The sequence below is a fragment of the Vicugna pacos genome, chromosome 6 (genome assembly GCF_048564905.1).
Source record: "Vicugna pacos chromosome 6, VicPac4, whole genome shotgun sequence".
NCBI lineage: Eukaryota > Metazoa > Chordata > Mammalia > Artiodactyla > Camelidae > Vicugna > Vicugna pacos.
In genome coordinates, this window is record NC_132992.1 from 43,369,446 (window position 1) to 43,395,461 (window position 26,016).

The 26,016-nt window shown below is 37.8% G+C and overlaps 1 protein-coding gene across 4 annotated transcripts in view; it reads right to left on the bottom strand.

Moving 5' to 3' along the window:
* The window catches only part of SLC25A21 (solute carrier family 25 member 21), a 420,655-nt gene that overhangs the window by 179,579 nt on the left and 215,060 nt on the right, over positions 1-26,016 (bottom strand). For all 4 annotated transcript variants that reach the window (XR_012073530.1, XM_072962945.1, XM_072962944.1 and 1 more), the window contains exon 2: positions 10,136-10,184. Coding sequence is in view for 3 of the 4 variants with exons in the window: in XM_072962945.1 (XP_072819046.1) it covers positions 10,136-10,184 (49 nt within the window). In the remaining variant the exon portion in view is untranslated. The remainder of the gene's footprint in view (positions 1-10,135; positions 10,185-26,016) is intronic.

The window sequence follows — 26,016 nt, forward strand, 5'->3', positions numbered from 1 at the left end:
TTGGGGTCAGGGTTCACAGTTATGATATTATATTATCAGCCTTGAATTTATGTTTATCTAAAGAAATTTATGATTTGTATTCTTGCCTCACAAAAAGGAAAAATAATCTAGAATGTCCATGATAACCACCATTTTCAGTTTTCAACTGTGCTACAATCCCAATAATTCGGATTTCATTCAGCTTCATTCGCACTGTGTTCTCAGGCAGAAGCAGCTTTCCCTGGGGCAGGGCCTGAGGCTCGGAGCGTCAGACCACAGTTACGCTTTCTCTTCTCAAGCAGCTCCTTTCTCCACACTTTTAGGTTCTCTCATGATACAGGAAAAGCCCAGAAAAGTAACCTAACGCGTTTCCTCCAGAACCCAAGACTGTTAAGGAACATTCCAGCCCTTTCAGACAGGCACCTGCTCTTTACAGATGCAGATGAGGAGCAAACACCCCTGAGAAGACCATTTTATTTTCCCTGGTGACAGACTGCCTAGAGCTAAATAAAATCAGTGCTATAGTCAAATAAACAGCAAACATTTTGAACTTTCACTTTACTTCCTGAATTCAGAGCTAGAGCTTATCACAAATGGCCTTTGGATGGCTGCTGAAAATAGACAAGGTTTTAGTTTCCAAGTCTCCCTTTCCCTCAAAACCTGTACTTAAAACAGATGATTATCTGAAAAAAGTTTATAATTGTATAAAAACATTTTAAAAATCCCATTTGTTTTTAAATTCAAAATAATCCCAAATGAGCTTATTTTATCCCTATATTTTATATTCATATTAAATTCTAATCATCCAAAACTAGAACCTATGCTGTGGCTAAGGCAGAATATCTTATTACAGGGAAACTGTGATGGGCATTGGCTAAAGTAGATGAATGAAGTTACTGAAAATTTAAAAGCAGTTGGGATAAAACCCTGGATGGAGACCAGTGCAGGAGCGGGGAGAGGACATAGCCTTTGTGCTGATGCTCACTTTAGAAGTAATTCACTTTCCCGAGACAAAGGTAAGAAAGCCATTAAGAATTATTTACCTTTCAGCTGAAAAAAAAAAAAAAGGATGTCTGGAGAAGCCCTTTGACAGGCTTGAAGAATGCAGAGATGCTTCTTCTCATCCTCCAGGCTTGGATCGTCATAGAAGGAGGAGCCTTTGCAGTGAAGCAGGATGAGAGAAGCATCGACACAGAACACCTCTTACGTTATTAGCTAAGGGAGAATTTTCCAAGCCCATTTCATTAGTTGAGGAATAGTACTACCATACTTTAAACAAACACCAAATCTTTATTTTAAAAATTTAGATAACACAAATTAAGCAGCGATTAAACACTTCACAAAGGGTCCAACATAAAAATAGCATGCTCCTCTAAGGACTGATTTAAAAAAGAACTCCATTTACCAAAAAAAAAAAAAAAAAAAAAAAAAAAAAAAAAAAAAAGAGAGAGAGAGAGAGAAAGAAAAGAAAGAAAGAAAACTTGGAGACATTTCAAGATTATAAAGTGAGTTACAGTTGACTTAATAGAACTTTGTTATTTTATGTAGGGGAAACTGGCTGGATTTTTTAAAAAGAAAGGATTGTCTCCTTATTGATAAATCTGAAAAATAATTTTAGCCTACGGCAGCAAGATTATTCTGCATAAGATCTTTGGGACCAATGTTTTCCTCAAGGCCTCAGAGCAAGAGGTCCTTAGGTGTCCTCTCACTCTATCTCCTCCTCTTATTATTGGGCCACTGGAGACATGATTAAAACTGTTCAGTAGCAGCAAAGGCCGATATGCATGGAGCATTCCCTGTGGATAAGGAAACTTTTGCAACCAACCCAGCCAATGGCTTGGGTTTGTGTTCAGTGGGAAGGACCACCAAATGTGAGGGAGCAACAAGACTTGTTTCCTGCGGACCTTTCTGACTTCTTCACAGTGTAGATACAACCCTTGTTTCCCTAAGAGAGGCAGAACATTGTCAAAGTAAAAATCCCAGCAGTAATAATATTACTGAAACCTCTTCATGGGGTTGTGGCCTATCACACCCCAATCTTCTGCCTTTCTCCAGAAAGTCACACTTATCTCAGCGTCATGCAGAATTCTTTACAGTGCACAAAATAGGATTATTTTCTCTTGTTTTAGGGTCAAGCTCAGGTCATATTAGTCTTTTTAATTAAATCACTACACAAATGTGGGACCTTTTAAAGTCTGCATGAACTCATTGCCAATGATGAATTTAATTTGTAATAAAGCACTTAGGTGGGAGCAAATGGCATTTTAAAGCACACATTTATTCACTTAACACATATTCACTGCAGCCCTATGATACGCCAAGCAGAGCACAGTTAATTGTCACCTCAATCCCTTCCAAATATATTATCCATCCTGTGCACCGTTTTTATTTGATTATGTTAATAAATGAAATCTTTAATGATGACTGCATGGAAAGAATGAGATATTCAATCAATGCAGAGCTACAGTGTGCCCACCACCCAGGACTTCCTTGCTTTGGCTCAGTAACTCTGTACAGAAAGACATTTCAACTAAATAAAACAAATCCCAAAGAAACTCTTGATATGGTCACCCAACTTCAAAAGCAAAGTTGAAGTTACACTCACAATGTATTTTGGGAGTCTGTAACCATTTCATACTATTATATGTTGCCATTGATTGGTTTAGCTACATGACAAAGACCTAAGAAAAATATAGTTTATAAAAATGTGGTTCTACTCCTTGCTTTACTTTAGACACATTGTCTCCATGGTTAGAATCAAGCCATGACAGTGATCTAGCCTGGGATTTCTGTGCATGGTGAGAAATCAGGCATAACCAGAGTCTAACCCTGAATGTGATCTTCATGTTTTATACCACGGACAAATCATTAACATATGGAAATAACCCTCTCAGCTGCTCTGTAATTTTTTTTTAATCCTATAGACTCTACTGACTCCATCCTGACCCTTTCCCACTGTTCTCTCCCCATTATAAAAGGATTCCTTTCTTTTTTTTCTTTTTTTTCCTAAGGATCTATTGGGGAGAGAAAAAAAAAAGAAAACCTTCGTTCCTTGTTTCCACCCTGCTGTTCCGCAGGCCCTCATGGATGCTCAACATCCCCTCTCCAACCTCTAGATTAAGTGTTCATTTTCAAGTTCACTGCTGAGCTCCCTTCCCCCCTATAAAGGGAGGCTGTGGATGCTCCCCAGCCCTGGCTCCTCGCTCTCTGCTGGGCTTCCCATAAAGCAGCCTCTCACCATTGCCTGTCCTCAGATTTCTCTTTTTAATAAAGTCTGTGGTGGGTTCATGCATCTAAATCATTTTTACCCATCAGAGCCATTTACCTTTCCTCTGTAAAAACCAACACTCACTCCTCTCCCATCTCCCGGCACTGATTTTTGCCCCTGTAACCTCCCTCGGTAGGACAAGATGTGTTTTCTCTGGCTAAAGATAATATATTCCCATATCACTCTCACAAACCACAGAATGAGCTCTGCAAGGAAACCTCTGCCCTTCCACTTACCGTCACTGCTAACAAAGCCGTTTACACAAAAAACCAACGAGAACCACAGGTTAATGAGAGGTTTCACACACACACACGCAAGGAATTCTTGACACGAAGACTTTTTACAGAACTGCCGACAGGGTGTTCAGCCATAGTTCCCAAAGGCTGACCCAGCAAGTGGTCAGGCTTAAGATTCATCCAGGAGGGTGTTAAACATGAATATCTACAGGCCCCGCCTTCAGAGTTTTGGATTCAGCATGTCTGGGGTTTGGGAGCCACCGAGAGAGAGTGTAAATCAATCCCAACAGCCTGAGTAAAAGCCCCATAAGCACATATGTAGCAACACGTGGATGCCAAATTTTCAACCCATGTGAGTCTTTAGAATTCACACAGTGATTAATATGTTTGGAGGGAAGTATGATAAGACATTTCAGTGCAAGTTAAGTCCTGATGTGAGGAAGGATGAAAGCCAAGGTATGTATTGGCCTGTCCACTCAGCAGCAGCCCAGAACTGTGAGTCTGGAAGGAGTTGTGTGTCCTCACACCGCAACTTCCCACCCTCCTCCCTGCCTTCCCCAGCACCCACCAAAGACGTGCCTTGCAGCTCTTTGACTGGACATACTTCTAAGAGATCAGTCTTTACAGGATGCGTAATTTATTTCATTTGCACCTGAGTTATGCTCCATTCGAAAATGAAACAAAACAAAAATGATGAAAAATGACTCTGGGCCAAACCGAATGTACACCTCAGTAATTCTGTCTTCCTGAAGCACAATGAGCCATTTCCCTTTCTGGGAATAAAAGTGTAACGGGGATGTAAGCTAAACCCCCCTTGGACTGTGACTTCAACAAATCTGTGGGGTTTTGAATACCACTCTCTCTGCACCAAGTACAAACCTTCAAATGCATATGCAGCAAAAATTCCCTCCCACTTGGGACCTTGCTTATTTGCAACTGTCAACCCATTTGAAGCAAGAGTATTCTTACTAAAGAACCACCAGACCACCTCTCTCTCCCCTTAAAGAATTTCTTTTCCCATTGCCCTCTAGGCAGGCCTGTGCTGTCTAATCCTGTAACCACTAATCACATGTGGCTATTGAGTATTTGAAATATGACTGATTATCAATACGTAGATGTGCCCTAAGTATGAAATATGCACCAGATTTCAAGGACTGAGTATGAAAAAAAAAAGAATGCAAAATATCTCAATGATGTTTACATTGATTAACATGTTGCTATGACAATGTTTTGGATATACATAGTCAAATAAGACACAGTCAAATAAGATATACGTTAAAATTAATTTCACAAAATGTTTCTTTTTACTTTTGAAATATGGTTTTTAGGAATCTTAAAATTATGTATGCGTTACATAATGTTAAGTCAGTACCGTCCTAGTTGTGAAGTCCAGCGTTTTGCTTTCCATCAAAAAGCCTGTCACACGTGCTCCCTTGGCACTCTTCACCTCTAATCTTGACACACCTTCTGGAATCCCTCTCACCTCCCTCTTCCCCGATCTAGTCTCCAAAACTCCAACACAAGCTTGAAATGTTTTTGCCCACCATCTTATCAAGTAATTTCTCCCTTTTTATTTCCACAGCTTCTTACTTTCCACTTCTTTTATAAAATCTAAGGGTTTTCAATGAAGACAACACAGCTGCATGTTATTCACTTGCCAGACATTACAATTTGGCCATAAAACTCATGCAGCTATTATTTCTGATTGTTTCCAAATACTCATTTATTCATTGGTTCAACAGCAATCACTGGGCACCTCCTGGAGGCCAGGCACTGTGCTTCCCATGGGGGTTCTCTAAAAATGTCAGCGCACAGCCCTAAAATGATGTGTGGAATGATGTCACCAGGGACACAGAGACGAAAATGATGCTCTCCTGCCCTCAGACCCAGGAGGACTCTACTTGCAAACACCCTTCTGAGGAAGGATTTCAATGCGGTGCTCACATAACACAAGCCTTCCGGCTTGGAAACTTGAAACCTCCTGAATCCACATTAAACATTTCCCCTCTCTCACACTTTGTATTCTCCCTCGTGTTTCCCTGACTACCTTATAAACTCCATTTGTCTCTGTAGTTCCCACTTTCTTTGCTGATATAGTATTAAACACACACACACACATATATATGTATATATGTATGTGTGTATATATATATATATATATAGAGAGAGAGAGAGAGAGAGAGAGTCATTTATTTCCTACAGAAATGCAGGTACCATTATTGTTCCCATTTAAAGATGAGAAAGCTGAGGCACAAGGAAGTGAAGTAACTTAACTGATGTTATACAGATAATAAACGAAGAAGCAGAACTTGAATCCACGCAGCCTAACTTTAGAGCCAGAGTTCTCACATACTAGGTAATCCTGTCTCAGAGAGAGTACAAACAAACACCAAAGATCATGTAAGCTTGCCATCTGGTGCCAAATGGGAGAAGCCACACTAAATAGAAGCCTATGTAGAGAAAGGAAAGCTGAAGGGAGAGAGGGAGGAAGGGAGAGACAGAGAGAGAGGGAGAGATGAATAGACAATATGAGAGAGGTATGAGATATTACTGATTATTTTATTTGAATCTCTGGAGGATATGAAGCTAGAAACTAAACTACCTTTGGTCTTCCTAGTTATATAAGCAAATATAAAGTCTTTTGTCATTTGCAGTTATGAGTTCTTAACTGGGGATCCAATCACAATTGTACACAAAGTTCTTTGTATATAAACAGAACTATAAAACAGTGTATGTGCATGTCTCTGTGGAGAATGCTAAAGGAGCTCTTGATTCTACCTAACTGCCATGTTTACAGCATCTTAGCCAAATCTCTTTTGCTAAAATCTGGTGGGGTCACTTAGAACAAGGCAGTTGCTGTGTGGTTAGCCTATGTTCACATTTGGTCTATCCCTGGAGCTACCCTTACATGGAGGAGAATAAGCTATTTCCTATATATATATATATATAGCCATGTGCCACAGTGTCTAAAATCTCTCCGTAAAATATCTATCAATTATAATCATCTTTTAAACTACAAAGTGAATTCCTGTTAAGCATGCTGAATTGAGAGTACGTGCCTGTAACCTACATGTCCATCAATGGATGGATGGATAGAGAAAATGTGATACATTATACGCATACAATGGAGTATTATTCAGTGATTAAAAAAGAAGGAAATCCTGACATTTGCAACAACATGGATGGACCTTGAGGGCATTAAGCTAAGTGAAATAAATCAGACGGAGAAAGACCAATACCATATGATCTCACTTATATGTGGAATCTAAAAACAAATTCAAAAAAATCAAACTTATACAGAGTATGAATTGGTGGTTGCCAGGTCCTGGAAGTGGGGAATGAGGAAAATGAATAAAGATGGTCAAAATGTACAAATATAAGTTATAAAATAAGTAAGTCCTAGGGATGTAATGTACAGTTAATAATGCTGCATTGTATATTTGAAAGATGCTGAGACAGTAGATCTTAAAGGTTTCATTGCAAGAAAAAAAAACTGTTAACTATGTGCAGCACTGGATGTTAACTAGACTGATTGTGGTGATCGTTTTGCAATATATACAAACATCAAATCATTATGTTGTATACTTGAAACTAATATAAAGTTATAGGTCAATTATATCTCAGTTTAAAAAAAATGCATATTTATGTTAGCTCTTACTCCAAATCCCACTAAAATGGCAGTGCATCAGTCCTGTTTCTCTTTGTCTTCAGAATCATGTCTCACTCTTCCCTTGTACTGTTCTGCTCTGTCATGTGGAGGGACCGCCCTCTGCCAGACCAGACTTCCCAGGCTCCCATGGGTTCAGCATATAGGAGCGCTGGTGGGAGACTAGACAGTAGGGAGAAGAGAGCACACAGGATCTCCCCCTTCCCTATCTGCCTCAGGCAGGGAATCTGGCAGTGGCTGGGCTCCTCTGAGACCAGCTACCACTAGACAGATCTGCTATGGTCCTAGCTTTCTCCAGGTAGCCCTGGCCCCTGGGCTTTGGTAACATCACCACCTTCTTGTCCTTTCAGCTGGGGGTAACAGAATTGATCATTTACAGAGTGAAAAAAATAATGAAAAAAAATCCCATGAAGAAAGAATTTGGAAATATATTTTTTAGAATCTGTTATCTTTCATTCAACGAAGAAAAAGATTAGGCACAAACAGAACCCAAGAAGAAAAGACTAGACTTCAAGAAGTAAATACACGCATTGACTTTGCCACGCTCCAGCCCAGGAGATATTGTGGAAAATGAGTCATTTCCATACTCAGATTAATTCACTGTACCACCCTTCAAGGATTAATATCCAAGGAAAGGCAAAAACAGACCATGCACACACACACACACACACACACACACACAGTGAAGCAAGTGAGGTTTGGCCTGGTGTATGCCATGCCTGACTTTGACAGTGCCTGCAACAACTTAGAATCCAGTGCCCTTGGATTGAGAGAACACCAATGCTACAAGGTTTCATGTATCATCCTTCACAGTTTACAGTTTATCTTATTTAGAAACCTAGTCATCTCTTGTACAATATAATAGAGAAGATTTGGGCAATAATTTATTCTGTCCTGCCCACTCCCTATCACCTGTGTGTTAGTGCCTGGTGATAAATGCTACCAATATTGTATATTCTACTTCTGACGAAAAGTCAGTTGTACATTTTTTGGGCTTTCAGTTCACTCTATGATTGTGGGTCTTTATTCAGTATACTTTTTATTGCTATAATGATCCAGCATCTAGTTCCCTTCTCCTTCAAGGTCCCTGAAGTTAGGTAAAGCACGTGACTAATGCCAATCAATGAAAGCTATTTTCATTAAAATATCTATTTAACAAAGAAGACATACAGCCCCAATATCTTGGCACATCCATTTCAAGAAGTATTCTATTCAAATCCAGTACCATGAAATGATACAGTGTTTGAAATTCATTGTGATGAGATTCCAATTAATTTACGAGGTTTTGAGCTCTTTGAGGGCAGTGCTAGTCTGGAACCCACACACACTAGATACTCAATACACGCTGCTAAATGGATGAATGAAGGATTGAATGAATGAACGAGTAACCATAATGTCAATTTTTGTCTTGTTTAAATCATTCTTATTTCTCCTTCATGCTCATTTGAACACTGTGCTAATTTAGGAAATAATCATTAAATGAAAAAGACAATTTATTCCTTGGTGAGATTAACAACAATAATCTGACTTTTCAAAGAAGGTTAACACGGGACTGAAGAAGGAAATGCCAGTGAGTTTTGCTTTCTGTTTCTGAACCCTATGTAAAAGATGGTCCAGGGAGTACACACACCTTACATTTGAAGATAATTTTTGATTTCCTTCTTTCTTTGTTTAGGTTTGGTGACTTGAGGTTGCTATGGGCTGAATATCTGTGTCCCCTAAAATTCATATATTGAAGCCCTAACCCCTAAGGTGATGGTATTTGGAGGTTAGGCTTTTGTTGGGGGTGGGTATCTGGGTTTAGATGAGGTCATGAGGGTGGAACCCCCATTATGGGACTGATTCTCTGTAAGAAGAGGGAGAGACAGCAGGGCTCCCTCCCTCCACTACCACATGAGGATACAGCAAGAAGGTGACTGTCTCTAGGTCAGGAAATGGGTCCTCACCAAGAACCGAACTGACCGGCACCCTGACCTTCGACTCCCCAGCCTCCAGAACAGTAATAAATGTCTGTTGCTTAAGCCACCCAGTCTATGGAATTTTGTCATAGCTGCCCAAACTGAACTAAGAAAAAGGTCAAATTCTCCTTTTCTCTATCTCTATCAGAAATGAAATGTTATTTACATGTCACAGTCACCTTCCTTTGCTTTCAGCAACCAGCCTAAGATTCCGTTGCCTCTTTAGGTAAATTAAGAAACATGTCCAAACAATGGTCAGCCTGACTCATCAAGTATTTCCTAATTGTGGCAGTAAGGCTTTGTTTGACCACCACTCTTTCATGGCACTGTTTGCTGTTAAGCTCCAACCTAGGTATGGCACTGTTAGGTTTTACACAATGCAAAGAAACGGAAACTTTCAGAGCTTCTAATTTGAAAAATAGAGAGTTCAGTAATTCAGCCACATATTTAAATTTTAAAAATGCTCTAAATCACATCAAAACCCACAATTTTTTTTCTTTTGGTAAACAAATTTAATATATTGCCTTGATTTGTATCTCCCTTTAAAGGCAAATGCATTTTCCAGGAAATACGGCATTTTGTATTGACAAACAGTTGTAGGAATAAATTCTTTAAGCACCATTTAAGAAGTTCACTTGAAATTTTGTAGTCCCACACCAAAATGCTGACTATTAAATAGTCATCTGTTCTATGCAATGCCAAATGAAATCTGCTGTCATAATTCACTAAAGTTTAGTTTTTTACCTCATTTTGATAAATTCCCCTCACTTACCAGTTTAGTCACAAATCATACCTTGTGGTTGTCATGTGAAGGCAGTAAAATATACTTTCGAATGACCTCTATCTAGAAATGCTTTTCACTGTTCACATTTTATCTGTCAGATAGTATTTTCTTTAAGAAGTAAATATAAATTCCATTATTGGGAGAAGTTACTGGCCTAGGACAAGTTCTAGCATTTAGTGTTCTGACAGATCTTAATTTGGATATCAGCCAAAGTCAATAAAACTTGTTCATGCAGAACCTTACCTGGTTTTCACAACATCGAGAGGATGCATCAGGCAAATTTCCACAAGACCTAAAAGATGATAAAGAAAAGCCCAATGAACACTTACATAAATACTGGTTCTTACTTACTTGACCCTATTGATTTCTCAGCTATAAAGATTCAAATAAAAAAGTTGGGACTTTGGATATGACAGGTAATAGAGGCTAACAGCAAAAGACGAAAGTCTTTTCAATGGGAGCAAGATACGTGAGTGGCTACTTCTTTATAAGAGCTCTGGCACAAGCAGGAATTTCAAGCAGAGGAGTGATGTTAATGTCTATTAATGTGTTCTCCCAGCAGTCTACTTATTGTCCATTAATCCTCCCACTGCTCCCAATCACACTGACTAACACTCAAACACATGAGCACTGATGCCTCAGCCCTCTCCCCTTTGGTAAATGCACCATCTCTCTCGTCACAGCATGGAGGTACCAGAGTCCCAAGCACGTCTAAGAAAGAGTCAGTGCCCATCTAGAAGAGAACAGACACTACCGTGCAAGGACACATTGTGATGGGTGAAAGAACAGTTTCTTCTCAGTGTTCAATTCTCTGGGCTTTTCCTTCTTTCTGGAATGTTGTCCTCCTGCAAGGACACACACACATGCACTTCTTCTGAGAAACCTACTTACCTTCAGGTCTCAATTTGGGCAACTATTTTCCCAGAAATTCTGGGGCAGAGACTGTTAATTGTCCCCTTGTATCCATCCCCCTTTTTTCCTGTTTGTCCTGAATAAATATTGCACTTCCCAGCCTCCCTTGATGTTAGATCACCATGTGGCCAAGTTCTGGCCAAAAGGATGTAAGTGAATGTTTTGAGCAATTTCTAGGAAGTCCTTAAAGTTCCAGAGCCTGCTCCTCTCCTCCCTTTTCCTACTTCCTCCTGGTGGAATGTGGACCTAGTGCAGGAGAAGCCACCTTGCACAGTGGGGTGATTTGGGGCATGGAGATCACACACAGCATAGCAACAAGATAGAAGTGTCCCTGACATCATGGAGTTCTGGGCTGTCTAACTCCAGACATTCATGTTGAAGAAAATTTTCTGTTTCCTTTAAACTGCTGCTATTTGGATTTCCTGCCACTTGTACCGGAACCTAATTCTAACAGATACAAGTACCCTTCGATGCTCCCACAGCACCCTGCACTTGTGTTATTACTGGTTCTGCAACTGTTTTGATTTCCTAAAAGCTCCAAGAAGACAGACTCTACCTGCCTTATTCACCTTCACTTACGAATCATTTTGTACAATACCTGGCATTCAGTAAGCTCAACAAAAATTTGTTGAATAAATAAATTAATGCTGATTAGGGTTACTGCACATGCCGCTATGCCAGTTAATTTTCTAGATAAACTGAACTGGCAGATATTTCTTCTGCATTTATTTCATTAGTTTGAACAAATAAGTAAGGACAGAGAAATATTGGTTAAAATGATATACAGTAAAGCATAGGAAGGACTTGAATGTAGTACTGCAATATTGTTGATCACATATCCAGATGTTCAGCTGCTATGTAAATGTGAGATGATTCAGCACCTAACAGACTGACAAATGATTCTTGAGAGCTGTGTGCACACAGGGTATTATGCTAGATGCCGGGACACAGCCTGATGCAACGTCAAGGGTGCCTGATAGGATGCAGGATTTCAAAGGTGGACACAGGAGTGACACATTGAGAACAACCTCACAGGTAAAGGGAAAACAATGAGCAGGGAACAGCAACATGCATGAAACTAAGTTTCAGGCCCAGTGATTCAGTGTTGCTATTTATAGTGTGAAAGTTGCTATTTATGTTCTACATCTATTCTAGTCTTTCGTAACTATTTCTTTTTAATCCCAAATTGTCAGCAGTCATCAAGGAACTACGTCATGGTTCTCATAAAATGAACAACAGAAAACACAAACATTTTTAAGTTTTAGGTAAAATTTTAATTCATCTGTGGCCTGGGTATGCTTTATATTTGAGATTATTCATGCTAGGTCACAAGGTTGACTTCTGTGATTTCTGTAAAGATCATTCAAAAATTTTAAAATCTATCTGTCTATTTCACTGGGAAGCATTGTCTACAACTTTCACCTACTTTGTCAAAAACCACTGGTGGATGACTAAATAGCATCCTTTTTCCTTAGAGCTGAGAGTAGAAAATCACATTAAAGGCATGACTTCCCAGAAACGATGGGATGATACTTTTTTTTTTTCATTTTGGGGATACAGAATGCTTACAACATAAAGCAGAAAACCCACCTTTTTACCCACCCCTTTACAACCTGAGCCACAGAAAAGAGACAATGGAGGGTGTCCGACTGACTATAGGACACAGCACGTCTGCTAACTCCCAACAGAATCCTCAAGTACAGAAATCTGGAAAGCTATTGTCGTTCCTGTGCCTCCTTCCTGTCCACCTCTGCCTTCACCCATGAGCAGTGCTGCAATGGCTTCAGTAAGCTTTTCAGCAATAGGATGGGGAAATGCAGAAGGCAAACTAGGTGCCCAAAAGTAGCCTTGAACATTATTAAAGGACAATGTTGAGTGATCCTTCAGTTGAGGTTTTAAGTTTGATTTTAACTATACACAATGTTACTATACATTCATCTGCTCTAAGATACATCATTTGAGATCAGAGTCATCTAAATTCACCCCACCTCTTTATCACTGAGTCAATCCACATTTCCTTTCTCTAAAATTCCATGACATATACCAGTTATATTACATTTTACATTACCAATATTATATGACAATTCCATTACATATATCAAGAATAGCAGTTATGACACCGTACTATGGCTAGTAACATACAGAAATATATACCTGTCTCTCCACACTGCTCCCCCAACTCCCATGCTAACCATTGCAATAGTCATCTCCGGACATTGTATTCTATGTGAATGGCATCTCCTGCACTTGTGAAAGTGTGTAGTCAAATACATACCATGAGCTCTTTAAGAAGAGGGAGTATTTCGGTTTATAGGCCCATTGAGTAAATAACATTAAATACATGAAATACATTCAGGAAGTTCTCTATCTACACTCACTCCCTTGGTGATCTCATTCCAACCCATGGTTTTAATTACAATCTATAAGCTGCCAACTTGCCAACTTACATTTCCAGTCCAGACTTCTCTTGCAAAGTCTAGACTTAAATATCTGATTGCCCTGTCTGACATCTCCACTTCGATATCTAATACCTATCTCCAAATTCACATGTTTAAAACTGGACTCCTAGCCATCTTCCCCTACACCTCTGCTCAAAAAACCAAAATACGAAACAAAAGCCAATCTGTTCGACCTTAGAATTACCCTGGACTCTACTTTCTCTAAAAACCCTCTTCCAATCCACTGGCTCTACTTCAAAATATAAGCAGACTTCTACCATCTCTCACTTCCTCTACTGCCTGTGCCCTTGCCCCCTTTCTGGTTGTCATGATCATCATTTCTCAGCTGATTAACTGCAGCACCTCATTAACAGGTCTCCCTTCATCCATCTTTGACCCTTTCCATCTGTTCTCACCCAACAGCCTGAGTGATCCTTTTTAAAATGTAAGTCATTCCATGACATTCCTCTGGTCAGCAATGACTCCCCATCTCACTCAGAGAAAAGCCATACATAATTGGGGCCTACATATCTTCTCTCACCAATTCTTTTATTGTTGTCCCCCTCACTGATTCTACTCTGGCCACAATGGCCTGGGGTGTTTCCCAAACATGCCAGGACTGTCTCAGCTTTTGGCCTTTGTGCTAGCCTTTCCCTCTGCCTGGAATGCTCCTCCCCCAGATTCTAATTGACCAACTTCCCTCACATGGTCAGCAAATAATCTGACTGCTCTAACACACAGGCCTGCTCCTCCTTTCCCCAGCACTGATAAAACTTCATGTTGCTCTGTTTATTCCTTTTTCCATAGTACTTATCAACTTCTAACATACTACATTATTTACTTATTTTTTATGTTTAATGTTTCTCATCTCTCTCAGTAGAATACAAGCTTCACCAGGGCAGAGATCTTTGTCCATACTGTCCACCAGCACACACTGAATACCTAGAATATGCCTGACATCTAGTAGTTGCTCAATAAATATCTGTTGAAAAAAGAAACTGAATTACATAGTAAAATAAGCCTGCCACAAGGAGGGGATTCCTTTTCAGTGGTGTGTAGAAGACAACGTTTGAAGAATTTAGTGTATACAAGGAGAACTAGCCCACTCATTCAAGGAATTTATGATAATGTCAAAATAGGAAGTAAGTCTACTGAAATATTCTCAGCTTGTACCTATCCTCTAAGTAGAATGGATTATTCCATAGACAATTTTTTAAAGTAACATTTTATGAGTCAGAAAGCATCTCAATATCTGCGTAAAGATGCAAAGGAACAGCAGTACAGACAGAGAACTGAGGCATTCAAGCATCCCCAAGATGTCAGTTACAAGGAAGACCTGTTTTCATTTTATCAAACCAAATAAATTTGCATTGTGTTACAGATCCTTTTCTTGGCATTTTCAAATTAAATCTAAGACTTCCCTTTTGTTCTCTGAAAGACACTCTGTTCTAACCATTAGCTTAACTGATTTTGTGTGACATGTTTAACTCTTTAAAATATAAAAGAATAGTTTTTTATTTTTTAAAGAGAACCACAGAGGAATAAATGGTTTCAAACTGTGCAAATCTGAAATTCAAAAATAGAACAGCTACAGACAGAACTGATATTTTTTCATCTACTCTACTAGTCAAGCAAATCATTACAACATCCTACTTGATAGCCTGCCCAGAAAACGTGGTAGCCCTACTGAATTATAAGCAATATGAGACTCATAAAGAGACATCAGATACATTATACTTTCCCCTAATAACAGTTAAGGCATGTCACCTTTGTGGCACAGTAAATTAATATTATGTGCACTGAATTGGCTAAATAGGCAATGTTATTTGGCAGGTTTGAAAGATGCTGTTAAAAGTTATGCTTCTGGGCAAGTCATAGCCTTCCTTAAAAATTCTGAAGCAAATATTTTCATGGAAGTTTACTATTAGCGTGTGTTTTTCTAAAGAAACTAACCCTAAGCAATGGCTGTTAGCACAAATGTAAAGGGAGAACAGTAATTTTCTCGGTACATACTTCTTATTCTCATAGAGTTAATTATTCCATTGACTTAAGAATTTAGAAATATATATTTCAGAGTTATAAACATATACATACATTATGGTCTAGAAATCATGGTAGATAATTACAGGGAGCAAGAAAATTTGAGGTAGAATTTAAAAATAAGTGAATTTTTAAAATCGTACTTTGAGTGCAAAGACAGAGGGGTTGAAAATTATTAAACTAATGAAAATCTCACTTGTAAACAAAGTTTTTGTATTTTAAACTCAATTTCAGCTCAGCGTAATAGACTTAAAAATTGTTTCCTACTTTAATTCAATGGAAGTTATCCTTTTGTTTTCCTTTTTTTGTAATTAAGCTTTATATTAGATCCCAAGCAAGCTCCAAGTGCACTTAGATACGTGGTCCAGTTTTAAGCTATCTTTGTCTTTTATGGAAAGCTAACTGCTATATATGGGCCTTAAGACAATCAGTCATGCAAAGAGAAACACCAGGGGGAGAATAAACTGTGGATTCGGTTGGCAGATGCTAATATACCTTTAGAAGTATATAAAATGTCTCTAAAGAGAAGAAACTGTGAAGAGAGAGAAAGAGAGGCATTTGTTTAACAGATTATGTGTATAGAATATATACACATTTAGAAAAAGTTTGCATTTTATTTTGTTCATCTAAAGCAAAAAAAATGTTCAAGCTGACCAGCATTTCAAGAGTAGAAGTTTATCAAAATGCAGAAGGGCAGCTGAAGGAGGGATCAGGACTCTATGATATGTCTGCCAAGTGCCAGGACCTATCTTTCTACTCAACAGAAGCCTTGCCCAATTCTGGGGACTTCTCCATCAACCAGAAAGAAAAAAACATTTTGCTCTGCCTCAGGACTTCATTTTTTCAAACTGAAATATATTTGACATGAAACATTATGTAGATTTCAGGTGTATAACATGTTAACTTGATATGTTTATGTACTGTAGTATGATTGCCACTGTAGCAATAATAAGCACCTCTATCACATCACATAGTTAGCCCTTCTTTTTCAGTGGTTGGAATAATTAAATTCTAGTTTCTTCAAAAGTTTGGTAATGTCTACAGCACTGGTCGTTCTTTCTTCTTTTATTGAATTACCTAGAAAGAAGGATCTGTCGTAAGAGTCAGAAACAGAACTCAGTCCCTCCCTGCCCACGCCTCCAGTGCTGCACTGAAGAGGCTCATACAGGCCAGACAGGATGCTTCTCTTCCCAACCAGGTATTTAAGTGGCAGCAAGTTGGTAGCTTGAAACTGGCTATCGTGGGATTACTCACACTAGGGAAAATGGCAAAGACTACAAATCAGAGTTTCTGTTTATTTGTTTGTTTTCCAGAGAGCCAATTGTTAACCATTTACCAGCAGAACACTGATCAAATCTAACCACAAATTCTGTTGCCCAGTCTATTAGGTTCAAATAACTATAAAAGTTTAGTCTACAGAGGGCATTTAATTTCCAGAAGCTCTTTAACTCTGCTTGTCACAACTTTCCAAAGGTGCCATAAGTTAATCTTTAGCTTACATTCTCTGTTCACAACAATTTAACAATAAGAATTATGATCCTACACCAGAATTTTTAAGAAATCCTTAGGAACTGATACCCAAGGAAAGCAGCCAGCCTGTCACACTGCTAACCACACCTGTGCTTCACCATGCTGTTGTGCAGATACTTTTGTTATCCAGATCATGTAGAGATTTGGTGACGAGAGCAACAGTCTTCCACTTCTCAGGAAAACAGCTTCTTTCTCCTGGCCTCTTCTAAGAGTATAATCACCTTAAAAGGGAGGAGAGGAAATGTGGCTACAAGGCCAGCTTTGCCCTTAGTCATTGGATGGAAGTCCAAAAACAGGAAGATGGCCTTGGGCAAATACATAGCATCTTGCTTAGTGAGGAATTCAGGTTTTTAGGTCACAAGTAGCCATTTCTTTCTTAGAAAAGAAAGTCACTAACATCAATTACCATCAAAGAAAATGCAGGATGAAATTATAATGCTTTTCTTCCTATTTGAATTAGTACTACTTCTTGTAATCATATTATTCATCTTCATAGAGTAAAACACTTAGAACTTTAAAAATATTTGTCACCATTGCCTTAATTCATATATAGCCAACTTTTCTGCACTTAATCACACTGTTTTAATACTTTTAAGTGATAGCTCTTAGTTTTTAATTTGCCGAGTGACCTAGAACCATAGCTACACAAGTTATATTTGTTGTTGTTTTTTGGCTTATTTTTTTGTTTGTTTGTGCCATTGGGTTTTCATTTGGCTGGTTCCCAAATTCTTGTTTTGTACTGTTATTTCACACCAGCCTCTGTGCCACGCTTCCATGAAGTCCAGCTTACTGAGTCAAGTATTTTCGGTAAATCGCTCTATACCACAGTATTTATCAAGGTCTAGGCTATGGGGGAAAAAAGGAACAAAGCTGATTCATTTTCAGGAACTCTTCTTTCAATTATGCAGGCAGCCATACAGTTTAATCACACAGAATTTCTACTAAGTCTGGATAAGCTAATCTTTATTTCCACATGAAAAACTTGCAAAAATGAAACTGACTGCACTTCAAGTAAAATAAGTACGAGCTGAAAAACAATATTTGGATACTAAAGTGTGAGACATTACATAAACACGACAGCAGACAGATTTCATAACACAAATATTTAGTTGTAATAGCATTGAATATATTACTACTCACAGAAACGTTATCTAAATAATAATCAATGTTTGATTTCAGTTAATATTCTTAAATTACTAACTCACTAGAAACAATATTTGCTTCTAGGGCTTCCATCCCAACGAGCACCCCGGTATGTTTCCTTGCTACTGTACAACATTGAATGTGCTTAATCTTAGTCTTCTAAGTGCTGGGCAAGTATATATCCAGGAGGGTTTTCATTCACCAAATTTTTTTTTGAGTGTCTACTGTGTATATAGTTATAGATGTTGGTTCTCTTCTGCTTACTTCCATTTTCTCAGGAGAATAAGAAGCAAGATCATAAACTGAGACTGAGGATGAGGAAGGGGATGTTGGAAAGAGCAGAGGGAGGTCTTGAAATAGCTGTCTGTAGGGGTGAGAGGAGGGATGGATTGGGAGAAAGTAGTATGATTACTGGGTAGCACTGAGGGTCCACTTAAGGCCAATGCTGATGAATTTAGCATCATTTTCTGTAGTCACATTCAGCTATATGCAGGCAGGCAGAGTAGGCAGAGTAATATTTAACCAGGATGAGGTTTTTGTGAAATGAATATTAGGAAGTGAGAGAAGGCAAAGAAATGAATGTGCGTCAGGCACATGAAAAGATGTTCAACATAGCTAATTATCAGACAAATGCAAATCAAAACCACAATGAGGTATCATCTCACACCGGTCAGAATGGCCACCATTAAAAAGTCCACAAGTGATAAATGCTGAAGAGGGTGTGGAGAAAAGGGAACCTTCCTACACTGTTGGTGGAAATGTAATTTGGCGCAGCCACTATGGAGAACAGTATGGAGATTCCTTAAAAAACTAAAAATTGAGTTACCCTATAATCCAGTAATCCCACTCCTGGGCATATATCCAGAGAAAACTCTAATTCAAAAAGATACATGCACCCCAATGCTCATAGCAACACTATTTACAATAGCCAAGACATGGAAGCAACATAATGTCCATTAAGGATGATTGGATAAAGAAGCTGTGGTATAGAGATACAACGGAATACTACTCAGCCATAAAAAAGAATGAAATAATGCCATTTGCAGCAACATGGATAGACCTCGAGATTATCATACTAAGTGAAGTAAGTCAGAAAGAGACAGAAAAATATTATATGATATCACTTACATGTGAAATCTAAAAAAAAATGACACAAACTTATTTATAAAACAGAAACAGACTCATAGACATAGAAAACAAACATGGTTATCAAAGGGGAAAGAGGGAGAGGGGTAAACTAGGAGTATGGGATTTGCAGATACTAACAACTATATATAAAATAGATAAACAATGAGGTCCTACTGTACAGCACAGGGAACTATATTCACTATCTTATAATAACCTATAATGAAAAAGAATACATATATGTATAACTGAATCAATATGCTGTACACTAGAAACTAACACAACATTGTAAATCAACTATACTTCAATGAAGAATGTGTGCCAGGAAGTGATTATAATGGTTGAAAATGGAATGTAAGCTAGGAAGGAGGGCAGTGAGGACAAATGAGGATGAGGACATGGTGGTCAGAGCAGTGGCTTTTTGGTCCTATTGGAGTCAGGATACTAGAGGAGAGAGCTAGAAAGATAAGAGGTGGAGTTAATATTGAGTTAACTTCTAAGTTCCATTCTTATTAATACACAGTAACTAAAGTCTGGAATTTTTTCTCTGTATCTCCAGCATCTAGCACAAGGTATGGTACATCACCTATATACTGAATAAAAATGCTGGAGGAACAAAATGTTGATCCTCTTAGTAAGTAACACCAAGTATGTGAAGAACAAATAAACTGATGGACATTCACCACTCCCTGAACTCGATTCAGCAGATATTGTCTTTGTTTTGTTTTTGATCTTCAAGTTTCCTTTGAGTTTATAGTTTGACAAATATTTAATTAAGATCCTATAAGGACCAGAATTTGTACACCTTAAGCAATTAATATACTTAATAGCCAATGTACATCATATAGAAATGTATAAAATTTGAAACACTGACTAAAATAATTATACAAATAAACACAGGCCTCCACAGATGGATTATTTAAGAACCCAAACAAAACTACTTTAAGAGATTTTGAATCTGCAGTATTAAGACCTCAAAAGTAAAAGGACACATTCTTATTTATAATCTGAAGCAGGATCAGATAGTAATTAATGAAATTTTTTTTAATTAATCATCTTTTCTAGAGAAGGCAGCCCTAACATTTTGTCAAGCAACTTAAAGTGCATCCTCCCTAGAAGAATCTCTTGATGAGGATTAAAACTGTGACAATCTATTCTGAAATTTTTCAGAATGCCTACCAAGTCTGAAAACATAAGACAAATAAATTATTTGTCTATGTAAAAAGGTAAATTAATAATGTCTATTTTCCAGAATTTATTTGTCTATGTAAAAAGGTAAATTAATAATGTCTATTTTCCAGAATTTATAAAAGAGGTGTGATTTCTATATTCACTCAAGGACTAAATTTAGCTACCAGATAATTTTTGAATAAATAAAAAGTGAAGAGCAATATTTCTACTATAACTCTAATTTCTTCATGTGCTATTTTGAGGATACAAGGATCAATTTCTTCATTTATTTCTTATAAAGTAATGTAGGGGACATGTGAAACAACAGTAGAAACTAAAAGGCCACTGTAATTCTGGGAACAATACCAGAGTTCCGCCAAAATCCATTTTCTCTTTCTTCCATGATCCACAATGGAAAGATAGCATTTCCCATCATCTCTTATGCGTGACCATGTAACCAAGTTCTCACTCACGGAATGTGAGAGTCAGAGAGCTTAAGACCACGAATATGCCTCTTTAATAACTAACTTCCCCTTCCCTCTAATTGGAACTTCAGTATGGTAGTAACTCAAATTACACCTTAATAGATAACAGGACAGGGCGCTAGGGGATGGTGGAGCGACCACTAGAAGGGATCTGTGTTCCAGAGTGACTATGAGGAGCAGAGATTCCATGATGAACTGAACTACTACCATCAGGGCTGTTACATGAAAAAAAAATAAACTTTTTGTTCTTTAAGCCACTCTGTCATTGGGTCTCTTTGATACAACAATTAAGCTTTATCCTGACACATACCAATGCCAAATTAAATAGTGCCATCACATAGTTGCTAACTACATTATGAATTCATAAATGGCAACTTTTCTGAACTAAATTCATCTTACTACCAAGGAGGAGAGAGGATGTCCCTCACTCCCGGAAAGAAGAAGGGTGACATCATAAAGTATGTCGAGAGACCAGGGCTGTGAGGGTACAGTGGGTTTGCTCAAGCTGCACTTAAGGCTTTCCTTTGCCTTGGAATGTGTTTTAGAGCATGAATAATGAAAACCGAATTTATGAATGTGAGATTTAAAGTTGATACGGAAGAAATGGCTTGAGTTGGACCATAATACAATTTTGAAAATGAGCAGTCAAAAATGTCATTGTCTAAAAAGTGAAATAATCCTGGTTTTTTTCCATTGCAGAGTTTAATTTTTCAATATTTGTTTCACACAACTTGAAAGATACTTGAAAGATACTCCTACAAGGAGCCGTCTGTGTTTGAAAATGGCCTTTTCCAGGGTGAACACATATTCCACATTTTCTATTTCACCTTACCAGCAAAAAGCTGGAGGAGGTTTGTGTAAGAGAAACAATGCTTTCTTATTCATGAAGGTAGTCAATTCCAACAAAAATCATTTGTCAGGGCTCTTTTGGTTGTTTAAGACAAAATTCAACACAAATCAGCTTAAACATCAAAAGGTAATCTCTTGGCTCATGATTGAAATGACGGGAAATGGCAGGGATGACTGGCTCCAAGACGTTCTCTCCTCTTCCCCCATCTGCTTGTCTCTGCTTGTCTTTATTCACTCCCACTACAGAGATTTCCTAAAACAGAGAGCTCTACTACCTCCCAGAGCCCCCGATTCCTGTCCTGTCATCTTTTAGATGTAGGAGGCAAGCAGGACTCCTCTCTGCTGGTTCCAACAGGAAAATATTGGCAGGGCTTTGATTGACCTCATTTTGGTCACATGTGAATCTCTGACCCAATAACTGCGGGAAGGAGGTTGTGGACATCTGAGTGATGGGGATTTGGTCACATGTGTATCCCTGGATAGAGGGCTATAGAAGAGAGAATTTCAGAGTTTTAAATCTCTTTATAAAATATTTTTCTTTGTAAGTTGGAAAATAAAACTGGCTTGCAATATTTAAACAATACTCTAGTTGCTTCCTTATCTAAATAATCAAGTTTTAATCCTAAGTAGCTGACTCCTCTTCCACACTGCTAACCATGCAATGACAATGGTACTGGGACTAATTAACTGCACTTCATCTCCAAAAACACTTTTCTACTAGGAGCTCTAGTTTATAGTTTGGTTATTTTATATTCCTGTGAGATTAGCAGACTTGGAACGAAAATGAAATGGCTTAAGTTTTAAATATACATATCTTGCATAAGATGTTATGTTAACTTGTGGATAAGGCCCCGGCTCACCTAAACTTGTCGTGTATTAAGTATTTATTGTATCAGGAAAAGTGTTCAGAAATAGGGAAGGCATAATCCCTGTTTTAAAGGTTTACATAATAACTTTGGAAGGCATTGCAATAGGGCATCATGATTATTAAAACTGCACACTGTTTCCCGGGGGGGCAGAGGTAACTTTGGCTGCATGGTACAATCCACAATTCAGTTTGGCATAGCATCTTGCACAAAAGTGTATCCCAAACCACTTTACAGAAGTGAAATTTCCATTCTCAAGCCAATATATGCTATACATTACAGAGCAGCTGTGTGCAAACATTGCCTCATGGAAAAAGAAGAAAAAAAAAACCTAAGGCATTAGGTCATGAGATGAAAATCCAAAGAAAAACTTAGGAGGCATGGACTTGTAAGCTAGGAAGGAAGGAGAAGAGGAAGGAATGATAAGAAAGGAAATATGTTAATTTGCAAGTTTTAAAAATAGATCTGTGATAAGCTAAAGACACATCACCCACTTTTTCCCCTAGAAAAAGTTGAGACCATCTTTTATATAAACCAAAGGAGTAGTAGCAGAAGTTAGATAAACATAGAAAGTAAGAAGTTTGTGGCATAATTCAAAGTAGTGGCATAATTACACAAGACTAGTAATCTCCACTAATATGGGATGAAGGCAATATTATGGTGTATTTTGAGCTACCCTGAATTATAGTAAACCGTTAGCTAAAATGGGTAGGGAATGAGATGTACTGTGAGAACTAATTTCATAAGCATAAACATTATACATAATTGTGCATTAAAAATATAATTTTATAAAATGTTACTCACATAAGGATACTAAGACAAACCACTTAGACCACATACTTTTAGAACCTCACCTGATTTCAATAAACCAAAAAATATCAATTTTTATTTCATTTTATTTTTGAGTCCTAGAGTACTAGTTAATAGGGATTTATATTTAACAACTGACATCAGAGAGTTTGCTGTACTTAAACTGGATTTCCAATATAAAATCTTGCTTTTAAACCTAAATAATTTTTAAGTAGAAATTACTTCCAAGAATATAGAGGGTAAAAAAATTGACTTTTTATGTTTCCCATCATGTAAATAACAGTAAAATATTTTTAAAAATTCAAATTCTCCATTTTGGATGTTCATTTGAAGCTTAAGTTTCTATTTCAAGTATCATACACAAAGCAAATTAATCTTCTATACACTGTGTGCATAACAAACATTCTATTCCATAAACTCCAAGATTATCCATTTAACAAGGGGCTTATATAACTCATTAAAAGTAAGGCACTTCTTTTAAGGGATATACCCTTGAATACTGGAATTTTTCACATAAAATATGATTAACTCTGTATCTTGTGTAAGTTATTCATGTTTGGCATCTGCTCATTTCAATTTGGCAACTATCTCATTTTATATGACTCATATAACACTATGCATGAAAAGTGAAGAACTTAAATCCATAATGTATGAACTCCCCAAAGGTTTGGAAATATTGGATACTCAGTTGAGTTGTAAATGAATTTGGTATCACTGGCCTTTAAGGGACACTGAAGATTACACAGATTATCACTGATTTTGGCAGCTTAACAAGAGTTTAGCAATGGCTGATGTTATACATATGAAAATCCACACTAGATTGGGTACAATTAAGGTTTTTCCTTTACCTTCTTAAATACACAGTATTTTTTTTTTCAAATCCATGCTAGCTGGAAAAAAAAATCATTGTGTTTTAAAAGGAAAAACAATTAACTTTTCAGAAATTTCTGTACTATCATACATCTTAAGAATGATGATGACTAAAGGATCTTCCCCTGCACCTTCCTCTCCCCAGTATGCTCACTCTAAAATGAAAAGCAGTAACTATTTACAATAGCCAAAACATGGAAGCAACCTAAGTGTCCACGGACAGATGAATGGATAAAGAAGATGTGGTATATTTACACAATGTAATACTACTCAGCCATGAAAAAGAATGAAATAATGACATTTGCAGCAACATGGATGGACCAGAGATGATCATACCAAGTAAGTCAGACAGAGAAAGACAATTATCATATGATATCACTTATTTGTGGACTCTAAAAAATGATACAAGTGAACTTAGACACAAGGACATAAAAAACAAACTTATGATTACCAAAGGGGAAAGAGGGTTGGAGAGGGATATTAGCAGATACACACTACTGTATATAAAACAGATAAATGAAGTCCTACTATATAGCACAGGAAACTATATTTAATAACCTGTAATAACCTATAATGAAAAAAAATCTGAAAAAGAATGTATGTATAACTGAATCACTATGCTGTACACCTGAAACTAACACAACATTGTAAATCAACTACACTTCAATAAAAGTATTTTTTAAAAAGGAAAGCAGTATTACAGAGTGGTTAATAGTGTCAGACCCAGAGTCAGGATAATAATATCTTGGTTTAGCAGTTTCTTTATCTGTGTGATACAGGTAAACTGTACTGATTTTAGCACTCCGAACAGTGCCTGGCATATTACAAGCATGGGATAAAGAGTGGCTACTCTTGTTGTTGCTATTACTATTTGTAACTCTGAGTCTTTGATTTGTAGGCAACCCTGAGAAGCTTTCCAGAGACTATGGTGACGCGGGCTCCGGCTGCACTGCTGAGGTCACCCTCCCCAGTCCCAGCCTCATCTCAGAGTCCAGACATCCCAGTGGTGGTGGCACAGGTGGGATGCTTCTTCAGCCTGGGCAGGCTCTACTCTGGTGGCTGCTGTCTCAGCCACGCCCTTCTCTAAGGAGGGAGGCATCATGTAGTAGAAACACACACACACACAGCATGCAGCTCTGGAAATCTCAGTTTGAATTCTGTACCAAGTTTCACAGATCACTTATTCCAGAGGTTCTTACTCTGTGGTTGGACTTTGGAAAGAAAAGGTTTCCATGAACTCCCAGAAATTATATGCTGAATTTTTATTTTAATGTTCATTTTTATGGCAAGAGATGTCTATGACTTTCAACAATTTCTCCAAAGATTCTGCATCCTTAAAATGATCAAGAAGGACTCATTGAGCTCATCTGTAAAATGAGAATAAAAACAATAGTCCTACTGTTTTAGTCCACAGGGTTGTCCTGAGGATCCCTTGAAATAGAGTGTGAAAGCACACTGTAAGTCATCACCACACAAGCGTTTGTGATTCCTAACTTTGCTGTCATTATTATTATTTTTTAAATCAGTTTGTGTGAGCTTTTCTGACTATACAGTGTCATCTACAAGGAGCTCAGAACTCTTCTGTCAACTTTTTGAAAACCATGTCATATCGCTTGCCCAAGCAGTAAGCATTGAAAAGAAGATTGAGGCACTGCCTTCAGAAAATAGTCTACAGATGTGTTTTGTTCAGTTAGCATAGTGTTCTTTTTAAAATGAAATGGCTGTCAACATTTAGAAATCAGATGTTTCTTTTTAAAAAATCAGACTTCCAGGTTATTTGAAAAACTGAAATATCTGGCAGCCTTTGTCACCTTCCTACAAGGCTGCAACCGGCTGGAGCTGATAACAAGGACTTGTGCCACTCCCCACCCAATAGTGAATCTAGT